The sequence below is a fragment of the Perissodus microlepis genome, chromosome 6 (genome assembly GCF_051167445.1).
Source record: "Perissodus microlepis isolate ML-2025 ecotype Zambia chromosome 6, ASM5116744v1, whole genome shotgun sequence".
In the NCBI taxonomy this organism is placed as follows: domain Eukaryota; kingdom Metazoa; phylum Chordata; class Actinopteri; order Cichliformes; family Cichlidae; genus Perissodus; species Perissodus microlepis.
In genome coordinates, this window is record NC_140466.1 from 26,213,955 (window position 1) to 26,226,679 (window position 12,725).

General features: G+C 39.6%; 1 protein-coding gene across 12 annotated transcripts in view; it reads right to left on the reverse strand.

Annotated features, from left to right (window-relative positions):
• The window catches only part of prom1b (prominin 1 b), a 28,266-nt gene that overhangs the window by 6,384 nt on the left and 9,157 nt on the right, over nt 1–12,725 (reverse strand). For 6 of the 12 annotated variants that reach the window (XR_014800526.1, XR_014800525.1, XR_014800527.1 and 3 more), the window contains exons 2-25: nt 11,498–11,559; nt 10,679–10,705; nt 10,377–10,582; nt 7,976–8,096; nt 7,815–7,878; nt 7,634–7,723; nt 5,893–5,916; nt 5,449–5,666; nt 5,282–5,356; nt 5,113–5,176; nt 4,961–4,969; nt 4,686–4,845; nt 4,296–4,448; nt 3,804–3,927; nt 3,581–3,684; nt 3,364–3,448; nt 3,125–3,271; nt 2,697–2,768; nt 1,975–2,067; nt 1,694–1,711; nt 1,450–1,503; nt 1,256–1,336; nt 469–537; nt 151–240 (exon numbers count right to left, since the gene is read on the reverse strand). Coding sequence is in view for 9 of the 12 variants with exons in the window: in XM_084931707.1 (XP_084787833.1) it covers nt 151–240; nt 469–537; nt 1,256–1,336; nt 1,450–1,503; nt 1,694–1,711; nt 1,975–2,067; nt 2,697–2,768; nt 3,125–3,271; nt 3,364–3,448; nt 3,581–3,684; nt 3,804–3,927; nt 4,296–4,448; nt 4,686–4,845; nt 4,961–4,969; nt 5,113–5,176; nt 5,282–5,356; nt 5,449–5,666; nt 5,893–5,916; nt 7,634–7,723; nt 7,815–7,878; nt 7,976–8,096; nt 10,377–10,582; nt 10,679–10,705; nt 11,498–11,559 (2,210 nt within the window). In the remaining 3 variants the exon portion in view is untranslated. The remainder of the gene's footprint in view (nt 1–150; nt 241–468; nt 538–1,255; nt 1,337–1,449; nt 1,504–1,693; nt 1,712–1,974; nt 2,068–2,696; nt 2,769–3,124; nt 3,272–3,363; nt 3,449–3,580; nt 3,685–3,803; nt 3,928–4,295; nt 4,449–4,685; nt 4,846–4,960; nt 4,970–5,112; nt 5,177–5,281; nt 5,357–5,448; nt 5,667–5,892; nt 5,917–7,633; nt 7,724–7,814; nt 7,879–7,975; nt 8,097–10,376; nt 10,583–10,678; nt 10,706–11,497; nt 11,560–12,725) is intronic. The other 6 variants (XM_084931708.1, XM_084931703.1, XM_084931702.1 and 3 more) reach the window with 3 other exon arrangements.

Consider the following 12,725-nt stretch of genomic DNA (forward strand, 5'->3'; position numbering starts at 1 on the left):
AAAACTCTGAGCTCACTAAACAGTTCACATAAAACCACAGATATATTTTTAGTTTACATCCAGGTACATGAAGGTACATGCACTGTGCAAACAGCTGGGAAAATACTCAGCACACATCCACACATACAGGTAACCACAATGACATCTTACCAGTGAGTCGATTATGAAGCTGCATCCTACTATTTCCATACTGTCCACAATGTTGCTGATGGGTTTACACTGGGCCACCTCTGCAGTTAGCTGTAGGATAAAAACACACATGCTGGCTGATCTCTCTTCAGAATCCACATTTATTCATTAACTTCAAGTTAAATCAGCAGTTCTTAAACCATACTAAAACTTAAACACTAAAACTAAATTAAACACTGACTCAGGTAATCAGAGGAGGCAGAGGAAGGATTTACTATACTGCAAATTTTGTACAAAGACACTGAAGAAAACAATAGAGAAAAATGGCAGAGTACTCACAGAGTTTTTAACCCATTCTGTGTACTGTTTGAAGTATCCCACCAAGCTCTGCACATACGCCTTTGTTTCCTACAACCAAAAAAATGAAAAACACTTATGAGTACTCACTATGATCACGATTGAGATTTCAAGCTCTGGAGTTCATTTCCCTGTTGGATCAAGATTAGCTCTTTATAAACTTTTCTTTAAAATGTAACCTGTTTTGAGCACTACGATAATGACGTTCTTGGCCAGTGAATTAAGTTTGGATTGCAAACACAAAAAATATTTATAATAATGTAATCAGTCAACTTACAATGGGACTCTAATAAGCCACGGAAAAACAAGTCGTCTTTATTCTGAGGCAACACGTTTGCTACCAGAGAACAAAATCACAACACCAGTCGCCTCAGAGCCCTTACGATTATAAAGCAAAGACCCTACAATAATAGAGGGAATATCGCAACCCACTGTTGCCAAGCATTTGGCAACAGTGGGAAGTAAAAACTCCCTTTTAACAGGAAGAAATATCCAGCAGAATCAGAGAGGGGGATGAGGGGAAAGAAAAGAGAGAAAAAGGAGACCATAAGGACACAAAGACAAAACGCACACTTTGGGACAATTTAATGATGTGAGTGTTGGTGTAAAAACCCCTGAGAGAAGACAGGAGTGGAGCACAAATGCCCAGTGCATCATGGGAACTTTGCAGCCTGTTGTGGCATGATTAAAGAGCTTTTTGCTGTGTGTTCAACATTTATCTTTTGATGCTCCATGTCACCATGTTATGTTGAAGCCTTGATCGATGTACCTGCTTCACCACGTGGGAGGCATTATGAGCGATGAGGTACTCTGCTGCATCAATGGCACTCAGGATATTTGTGACTTTGACCTCAGAGAGAAATAAAATCAAAAGAAATTAGTTCACGAAATGTGGATAGGTTGCTAAGGAAATAACTGTTTACACTGCTATCTGTGGTCTATAACAATAGTTTTAGTATTTACTGGCAGGTCGTTGGATGTCTTCTGCAGCTGTTTGATACTCTGGTGCAGCGTACTCTGTGTGAGAAGATTAAAGCACAAGCAGTCACACGGTGAAACAGACACACGCACAACTCCCTCCTTATTTACAGATACACATCCATCACATCACGCCACCGCTGTCACAACATGAAGGACGTTGCTAAGACAACACACACAAAAAGAAAATAAATCAGTGTCACAGTGCTGCACATCGACAGCAGCTTACCCGTGCTCTGACATATTTCTGTCACCACATTATGAAAGAAAAGAACAAATGGGTAAAAAATTAAAGTTTTTTGTTGTGATGCCTGAAATAAAAAAGCCTCAATTCAAAATCCTCTGTTCATCTAGGACACTGCTAAAGAAAAATAAACAGGTGATCTACATCGTCTTGGTAGCTGAATATATAAAATAAGACTTCTACCTATCTGCTTATCCAAGCTATGAGAAATAAGTGTTGAACTGTTAATAGTGCTGTTTGTGTTTGTGCTGTGGTTAGTTGATTACCATTGCTTGCTCCAGTGGCACCACCTGTTCTCGGTGAATGAATCTAATGCTGCTGGCATGGCCTCTCAGTGCGTTCTCCAGAGCACCACGTGGCTGTAAACAAACACAGTTTTAAGGATACAATATGTTATTACAGATGTATATTGTTTCTACATGAAAATGTAGAATAGATTTTGAGTCTTTAACGTAACTGAGAACAAATATTTTGTCATTGTTTTATTATAAGTTTCACTACAAGGGCACATGCAAACATCTCCCTGTGTAACAAGCTCCAGAACCCGAACACGTGGCATAAATGTGTGCAACGTGAACATGAACCCTAAGTTCCTTCAACTTGGGTGTCTGAATATATGTTTAGAATTGCTGGTCTAACAAGTATATATGACATTCCTGCTGTCAAGTATTAAGTCAAGTACTGCCAGAGATGTGCCATCCTTCATGAAGATGAAATTTAAAAAATCCACTTTTAATCAGATCATTTAGACAGATGTGAAGATTCACTTTAGGTCTGTGGTGAGAACCTGACTAATTCAGCAGCTCAGGTGTTCATAATTTTAAACAACTGTGACTCATGGCTAATAGTTTTTTTCGCCTGTTTCGCATCCATAAGAGAGCAATAGTGGGACCTCTGACTGCCACTGCTCTACAAAAGGCTGTAACCGTGCATGCATACAATATGTTGATGCTGATCTACAACACATGTGCAGACATTAATGACTCACCAGCTGGTCAGCCTGACCCTCCAGGTCGCTACAGAAGGACAGCAGATCTATTAGAGTGACTCCTTTAGTTACCTAAAAACCAGGAATTCACACATGAAAGATGGTTAGTATAAAAGGTTTTAGTTAAGGTTTGTTTGGGGGTGGGGGTATTTTTATTAGGGATAGCTTTTAAAGTTGCATAATCACTGTTTCAAATTAAATGCATTTTATTTATGCATATTAACAAAACTGGAAGATGTTATGATTGTATTCAAAATATTTTACATTAAACAAGAAAAATAAAATTAGCAGAATAATGGAAATAATTTTTACTGAGTGTATGCGCATGTAAGCGGAGTGAAGGGCTTTTTGTGCACAGATATAAAGGAAGTAAACAGTGTGCATCGTGCCATTCAACATAAACACAACCACAGATGCACACAGCTCACCTCAGTGAGATAAACCTGAAAGTCAATCTGTCCAATTCCAGAGTTGGCAAAGTTGATGAGGTTGTCTCTGCCAGCCTGCTCCAGCAGCGTGATGCCCTGCAGGTCCACCTGCACACTATCAAACACTTTGGCCAGGTCCCTGTTGTACTGTTGTGAAACACACGTGTAGAGTCAAACTACCATTCACCTTCTGCCATCAATGCACCTGTAATGGTGACATACAGTAACATAGCTCTTACCACTGTTCTGTTGAGGAAGGAGTTAATGTTGAACATGGTCTCCAACTGCAGAGCGTGATACAGACCGTTGTTGTCATAGCACTCCCTGTGAGACAAAACCATGATCATCACAAACACAGTGCTGTGATGTTTTCTGCTGAACTACAGGTAATGAGTTTCTTACAAAAACAACTAGAAAAATGGATTCAGTACTTTTTCGTGATAACTTAAATGTTACCTGTACATGCCGCCTAGAGTTAAATCAATATTTGGATTCTGGAAAAGCATCCCAGGAAGGAAGTTCCTCTTTTCAGGATGGACCAGGAATGGTGTATCAATGATCTACAGACACACACACACAGTTTAAGAAAGCAGTGTTGTCCATTTTACGGCTCAGATAAAAGGTGAAAATAATAAAATCTCCAGCAGAATAAAAATAAAAGACAAAAGAGAGTTAACACCTTAAACAGCTGTCTGTTAGCCAGAGGTTCACATATCAGCTTTTCCACGTTGCCCCCGACAACAAACAGGGTGGTAACGATGACCATCAGCACCCAGGCAAAGATAAACGAGAAGCCAACACCACTGCAAGAGTAAAAAACAGACTCTGAGAGACAAAAATAATATTTTTGCTGTTATTTCCCACCATATATCACAAGAGATAGTCCCGTAAGGGTCCACTTTTGATGAAACCAGTATTAATGTGAGGAAACTCTCTGAACTTGAGACCTTTCTATAATTATTTCATGTTAAATTTAATCTTATTTGAAGAACACTATTGTGAGTCTTCATTTTTTGTAAAGTAAACCTTTACTCAGTGCTTATAATGCTTCCTTTGTTATATGACTGTAAGCTAAATGGATCACAGCCACTTTTACAGTTTGAACTCCACCCTGAAAAAAAGATCCCTGAGTGATGCCTTCAGGTGAGTGAGTGTTGTGATGGAAACCTACGCCATCAGCAGGTTTCCCCCAGTGTTCGACAGGCAGCCGCGGGTGGTCGGGCTAGCTTGCTTGTCGTAGCCACAGTTACCACACAGCAGGCCGAGGATGTTAAAGGCCATCACCAAGACGACCATGCAGAGCACCGCCACGCAGGCGATCCACCTGAAGGTTAGACAGAGAGGTTTACCCACTTTAACCTAATTCATTGTAACCTAGAGTGAGATTGTTTCTCACAAGCTGTTCAACTAGTTTGGTTCTTTTTATTTATTTATTTTTTAAAAGCAGTGAGAAGGACCGTGTGTTATAACTAGAGCTGAACCTTAACAGTCTTGTTTCTATCTATGACGTTTTAACATCCTTATATTTTCTTAATAGATTTTTAAAGAGAAACACACAAACCTGTAAAAATCCATCTGATCGATTTGGGGGTAATAGGACTCAATAGCTTTGTGTCTTTCATTTAGGAAAATGGTGAAATTTGCCAGAGAAGCTTCCACGGGGAACATCTTGGAGAAGCCGGTGATCTCTGCACCGATCTTATCCAGCATCCCCTTTACTCCTACAAACACAATTGCAACAATAAATAAGTCAGACAGAAATAACCTGGAAGGCTGGGGGTTTTAAGGTGAAGTGAAAAAGGGATAATGTGTCTGACACAGAAGAGAAAAACTTACGAGGCAGAGCTGCAGTTTCATCATCCACAAGTATGCAGACAAAGATGAAAGAAGAACATGAAACACTTTATACTCACTCTTATCTCATTTACAAAACAGAGCTCTAGCTCACACACACACACACACACACACACACACACACACACGTGTACCTGCAACAATGTTTTTTGTTTGCTCTTTAACCAGTCTTGGCGTGTCGTTAAAGGATGCGTAACCCTGTAGATGAACAGAATAAGAGAAAAGAAAGATGGCAGGTGAGACAAAAAGTTTTAGCATGGACAAGATGATGATGATGATGATGAGTGAGAGACGGCCACTAACCTTTTGTACAATGTTGCTGAGATCTGTTTTCAGGACAGTATTGACATTGGCCAAGGCATGATTAACATCTGGGATCTGACAGACAGGAAAAAGAAGCAGAGTAAACCTGGAGATATTTCTCACGGTTAAAATGTTCCACTATTAGTTGGCATATTGCTTCTTATCACCTTGGAGAAGTCAGCATTGATTCCCAGCTGGGACAGTGTGGAGCGGATGGTGCTACAGGTATGCGACACAGCTCCGTTCGTGCAGGCGGGGTCGGACAGGGTGTTGGACAGAGAGGCGCGCTCTCCTGACAGGCTGGCCTGAAGCTTCCCCACCCCGTCCTGCAGCACCTCCAAGGACGAGCTGACGTTCTCCAGGGCCTCTTTGGTCTCCCGCATGGCTACAAACAACAAGAAATATGACACACAGTGAAACTACTTTTTCTTGAGACAACAGCATGCTGGGCTTTTTTACACTGACCACAGAGGCACAACCCACAGAGGAAAACTATAACAAAAAACAGTTTCCAACTTAACACAAAGGTTCAGAATCACCATCTGCTTCTAACACTTTTGCAGACACAGCCACGAACACTGCACCACTGAGTCCCACTCAGCTCACTTTACCTTTGATGGCACTCTCAACTTTTGCTTTAGACAAAAGAAAATGTGAGAGAATCATAGAGGGGAAAAAAGAAAGAAAAAGAAATGAAAATAAAATGGTGAGGACTTTTCCTTAAAGACTGTCTTTAGTATTAAACCCACAAGAGAAGTTGTGGCATTTAAATGGCAGTCATTAGCTGTAACCGTAGCAACTACTTAAAAAACTCCTGATTTTATTAGAAACTTAAATTTGCTATAAAATTTAAAATTATACGTGTATTACAGTACATCTTTTAAAAAGAACAACTGAGTTTTGTTTAAGAACTTGCAGACTGGTTTGTGAGTCTCCGTCCGAGTTGTGTAATCTCAACGGGAGGTTTAATATGGGCTCAAAATGTGGTCATAAATATTTTGTACTTGTAAAAAAGATTTGTGTGCGCGTAAAAAAGATTTGTGTGCGCGTAAAAAAGATTTGTATGTGTAAAAAAGATTTGTGTGTGCGTAAAAAAGATTTGTGTGTGCGTAAAAAAGATTTGTGTGTGCGTAAAAAAGATTTGTATGTGTAAAAAAGATTTGTGTGTGCGTAAAAAAGATTTGTGTGTGGACAAAAAAAACCCTGCAAGTTACAAGTACGAATTTTGACCCTATTTTTCTTCCTTTCATCTGATTGGTCAATGTCATGTCAATCACAAATGTAACAATCCAATCAGAGAACAGATGGGTTTGGCTGTTGGAGGGGCGCTTTTTTTGAACTGCAGGTCTTTGAAGGGAATAAATGCCCTTTTACATGCCAACCCAGCGTTTTCCTTCATCACCACGAAGGAAAACAGTCTGTGGTCGTCCGAGTTTGGTGATTTTTGTGTCACAGGTCTACGTGTTTAATATAGGGACTTCCACAGCCTTTTCAACAGCGCTGCGGACCGCGGGGTGGGGGCGGGCAGTGTTTTGGAAATGACAGTCTTCATTACAAAGCTTTCTTCGTTATGAATTAGCATACATGTTTTTATTGAACATTTGAAGAACCAGCAAAAAAAACAGAAACTCTTGTAGAGGACATAAAGTCAGAGATAGAAAAGACAAGGAGCAGGTGCATCTAGTACAGGTACAGCTGCTGCAAAAACCCACAGAGCCCAGCAGCCAGCGCAACAAATTCTGGATCCTTTGCTTTTAGTTAGCAGTTAGCATTAGCAGCACATCCTGCGTCTGATGTGAAAGGACTTTTATGCTGCGCACTGTGACTCACAGCAATGGTCCTGGGTCAGCCCTGACTTTGTGTTAAACTAATCCTAAAGTAATAATGGTATTTCTAACCACTGATATAGCACAACTTTATCCTTTCAACAGCTACTGAAAGTTAGGGGACCTAGCTGCTATCGGATATTTATATAGAGATCCTCCAGCTTCAAACTGTATCACCCTTCAAGGACCTGCAGTTCAAAAAAGCGCCCCTCCGACAGCCAAACCCATCTGTTCTCTGATTGGATTGTTACATTTGTGATTGACATGACATTGACCAATCAGATGAAAGGAAGAAAAATAGGGTCAAAATTCGTACTTGTAACTTGCAGGGTTTTTTTTTTCTAAGTCCACACACAAATCTTTTTTACGCACACACAAATCTTTTTTACACATACAAATCTTTTTTACGCACACACAAATTCTTTTTACACATACAAATCTTTTTTACGCACACACAAATCTTTTTTACAAGTACAAAATATTTATGACCACATTTTGAGCCCATAGTTTTATACAGAGACGTTACCTCCTGCCATACGCAGAGCGGTGTCCAGCGAAGGAATCACTGATTTCTCCAGCTGAATGTGGATCCTACCCCCCAGCAAAGGGCCAATGTCTGTGAGGAAGCACAGAAAGGTTCAGCACAGTTATGTAAAGTGAGAGATAACAGACAAACACTGTGTGCAAACATGCAGGGTCGAGCTTACTGTCGAGGTCTGACAGGACTTTGTTCTTGGCTGTAGTGTACTGGGCTGTCAGGTAATCGACTTGCTGCAGCAGGAGACGCACAGTATTAATAGATATTGGTTATATTATATTATTGGCTTTTGTTTTTTCAAAAATAAACAGGGTTATTGTGAGGACATACTGCAGGCGTGTTGTTAGCGAACGTCTTCAGGTCTCTCATGTTGGTGTTAATGAGCCGCCGAGTGCTTTTGACCTGTGAGCTGATGTTGTGGTTTGCGGCGAGAGCAATGAGAACACCCACACTGAAAAACACATGCAGGATCGATTAGGAGAAGAGCAGTGCAGTGACCACACTTTAACAGCAGAGAGCAGCACAGCTACATAATGGGGACTCCTGCATTATGAGTTTTAATTCTTGCTCACTGAAGATTCAACTCTGCCCTCCACAGTTAGTGATGTAAGAAAAACTGTACTGCTGAGTGTACAAGCTAAACATGCAAAGTGAAGCTAAGCATTAGGATTATGTGGTTAGAATTCACTTTGATTCACTGCAAAAATTAGTTTTACAGTAGTGATATTTTAGACTTTCTGTAACAAACAAAAACAATGTAGAAACAGTAAAAAACACAAATCAACAAAAGCAACCAACTGGTTATATTGTGCTTTGGATGTGAGCATGCACATTTGTGCTGTGAAAGGACTCATTCAGATGGCGAGGCCTCTCATGGTCAGCCAAGTAATATCGGTAACACATAACTGTCCTCCACATTTAAATCAAATTTCAGTGGGCTTGCCTCTTCCACACAGCAGGTACTCCGCATGCTCTCTGCATATGAGCAAATAAAGTTATTAGAGATTTTTTTTTTTTACCCCACATAAAGGCAAGCATTTTTACATATGTGAAAAATTATACGTGTAAATCTGTGGCACCAACATTGACCTGCTGAGATCTGTTCATTATTACAAGGGTTGTTAACTTTTTGGTCAGACTGCTTTCAGGAGCATTTTTGTTCATAATTTTAAGTCGTAACTAATTTTAACTAATAGTCTGGCATGACACCTGATAGTCTTTTAGCTTGTAGGTTGTAATCTATTTGAGAAAACACAGATAACTTGTGTAAAGTTTTGGGTTCATATGCAGTGAAGAAGGCTATCCAAACCTACCTGGCACCATGTAATTTGACCCCTAAGCCTAATAACTGGTTGTGGCACCTTTGGCAGCAAGAGCTGCAATCAAGTGTTTGTGATAAATGGCAATGGGTCTTTCACATCACTGTGGAGGAATTTGGCCCACCCTTCTTTATTTAATTGCTTTGATTTGGTCACATCTGAGGGTTTTCAAGCATGAATGGCCTCTTATATGATTTTTGAGCCATTCAGAGGTGAGCTTGCTGGTAGGGATGGGAATCGAGAACCAGTTCTGTACAAGAACCGGTTCCCAGTAGTCAAATTCTTTGGAATTGTTAGTCTGTTTGCCTATCAATACCATTTATCGGTTTCAGTTGCAGTTCAATCAGCTAATTTCAGTTTGTGTGCCGGAGATGGAAGATAGTGGTACGGTCTACAGCCTGGATATGGGCATTACATTTAGTTTTACTACACAAAAGGACAAGAGCACGATGGTAAAGTGGAAACTGCATCCAGGTCAAAAAAAAAAAAACGCATTATGCTGCCAACACAACTTCGGCTCCTTGCAAGCACCTGCACAGACAGCATGCTAATGCTAAGCTAGCCAAGAACCCAGAGTGACGCTATAAAGCTGACTGAATGCTGACCTCAGCCCAGCAACCAGACCCTGAACTTCAACAGATAACAAAAGCAGTAATGAGCAATCAGGCTTGTAGATGCAGTTTCCATCTGTTCATTGACTGACATATGTCAATGACTTTGTTTTTCAGCTGTTTTTGAGTTTCTTTAGATCGTGGTATGATGTGTTGCTTTTTCAGATTTTTTAGTCTACTTCACTTTGTCAGACAGATTCTGTTTATTTCTATTTAACCTCTATTTATGCAGGTAGTCCCATTGAGACTCAATGTCTCATTTACAAAAGAGACCTGTTTCTGACAAACATTAAAATTACAACAATAAAATTAAAATTGTCTAATGTTTACACAGTTGTATCAAAAACAGGTGCTTCAAACGAGTGTTTAAATGATTTCATGATTCAGCAGGTCTGACAATAATCATAGCTGGAAATGACTAATGAAATTATATTCCAATGTGATTAACTGAAGTTAATTCATGATTTAGCAAAGGGGGCAATGATTTTTTCGCATAGGGCCAGGTAGGTTTGGATAGCCTTTTCCCTTAAAAACTGAAAGAATCATTTAAAATCTGCATTTTGTGTTTATTCTGGTTACTGTGATAATTTTTAATCATCAAAATGTCTTTGATGATCTGAAGTGTGGATGTGTGACAAATATGCAAAAATAACAAATCACCGCAGAAGGTGAAATCATACAGGTACTTCGCGATACAGAAATCAAAGTAGAGGAGAACCAGTGTCATTAAAATCATCCTCATTTTGGAGTATAGCAGACTGATAATGATAAAAACTGTGAAGAAGAGGAATGACGACTCACATGATGAAGATGGTTGTAGCAACCAGCGAGGCGGTATAGAAACCTCTGTGACAGTCTGCATTTTTCCTCTGTCTCTGATGCATCTCCCCTCCACAGTTATCACAGCATCGACACATGCAGAAGCACATAGCTATGACGGGGATAAGGACCACAAACACGACGCCGAAGGTTGCACATATGAGAAATCCGGACTCGTACTGGATCCACTGCGGGAGGAGAGCATTCACCCAGTTATCAATCTGCTCTCTGCCCTTTACTTTTGACAGAGATATGCAGTGAAAGCTGTGTTGAGAGGAGTTTACCTGCAGCAACAAGACAACGTTTTCTGGCTGGAGCACCAAACCAGACGTGGAGGTGTGCAGAAATCACACAAGCATGAACAAAAAGAAGACATGCAAACCAGGTCAATGTGACAACAGAGGGATTAAAAAAGGAGAATCCTCATTTCTAAATGAATAAAGTTTTTCATGATGTGACACAGTCACTTTGTGGTTCCTGCTGTGAAGTGATATTTTAATTTCATTAAAATTATCCAAACACATAAAACTAATAAACTTTAAAATGAGACACAAAACATGTTTTTTTTCATACACTGGTCAATTGTTTTGTGTAAGTATAAAATTAAATAGTGCTTCTTTTAAAGATTTAAATTAAATAAATTAAATTTAAATTATACTTCACAGTGACGTGTCATCTACTAGTAATTTGTGAGCAGTGTGCCCCCAATACAATTGCAAAAACCTGCAAGTACACAATTTCGAAACTCAATGGTCTAACATCCATTCAAAATATGTTACTGTATCAGAAGAGCATGTGGGGGTTCTGTGGAGGGTAATTGGGGTGGCTGCAGCTCGGGAGGTAGAGAAGGTCATCTATTAATTGAAAGGTTGGTGGTTGGATCCCAGGCTGCTCTTGTCTGCATACCTCAGCATCCTTGGGCAAGATACTGAACCCTGATCCATTCATCAGGGGAAAGTTATAAAGCACTTCAGTGTAAAAACAAGTGCTTGTATGGATGAGGCATGTTTTATAAAGTGCTCTCAGTATTCAAGTAGAACAGAAAAGCACTATAAAAGAACCAGTTCATTACCATTTGCCAGTAATTTTAACACTTAACATACCTTTCTCCATTCCTCTATTTTGATTCCACCCATGTTTTGCTGAATGACTTTGACAATGAGATCTGCAAAAAAAAAAAGAACACACACATAGAGACGAGTGCTTACATACAGAAAAACTGATGCACAGTGTAGATGCTGTGTTTCAGTGATTTACAGGCAGGTACGTGATGACAAGCAAAGTTGGAGAGGGTAAAAAAGAATCCATTTATGTGCTCACAAGCAGACAACGCGGATTACGTGGGATCGTTTTTTAATTTCCGAGGAGAGGACGGCACTGAGACCGTGTTTCAGTGTTTTTAACGGGAGCTGTTTGAATTGTGTAGTTTGTCACCAGTGACTTCAGTTCAGTCCAGCTGTCTGTGTGTTTACTATATATAGGTCAGCCAGCGCTAAGCCTACCTGCAGTGTGACTCACAGCAGTGTTACTCAGCATGTAAAAGATGATTACGATATGCTTCTATGGACACAAGCTCACACATACATATTACATGTATGCCTGTTTGACAGCATTAAAAGCAGGATATCTGTGCCACGTATAGATACAATCACATCCAAGCGCTCCAACACACTCACATCAAAATACTGTATTTGAAAACTCAGCAGAGGTTATTTGAAGTTGTACAATTAAATGACTTTACAGCGTTTGTTTGCCAGATTTCTCACATTAAATCAGTAGTTCACAATTTCTTTTTTCGGGTCTCACTTCAAAAAGATACAAATGTCGTTTACACACATTATTTAACTCAAACGCTCAAACGGCTTTATTATAGTTTTGCATTTTTCTTATTAGTTTTTATTTCTGTTTAAAGTTTTTGTTTCCAGACAGTCTCCAGAGTAGGTTTAGTTTGTATTCTTTTCAGTGTAGGGTTTAGTCTTTAATTATTCTAATATGACAGGTGATTGTCATGGGCAACCTATTAGACATACAGAGTACAATAGAAAACAAAACAACACTTTATGAAAGCAGCTGACTCTCAGTAGTCTAGAGATCTCAAATCTCGGTAGATATTTGCATCTGGGCCTTGTTCGGCATGCTGTGCTGATACATTTCAATCACATAGTAGCTCATGATCCAGTACAACTCCCAGGCAACCCTAATATGTGAAGTACAGAAGGAAAGTTATGTTTTTCTAGTATTGCACAAACTAATGAGAATTAAAATCTACTGAGAAGTGAAGGAGTCCTGTAAACAGTCATATCTTGTTTCACTAAAATCTGATCAGTACTC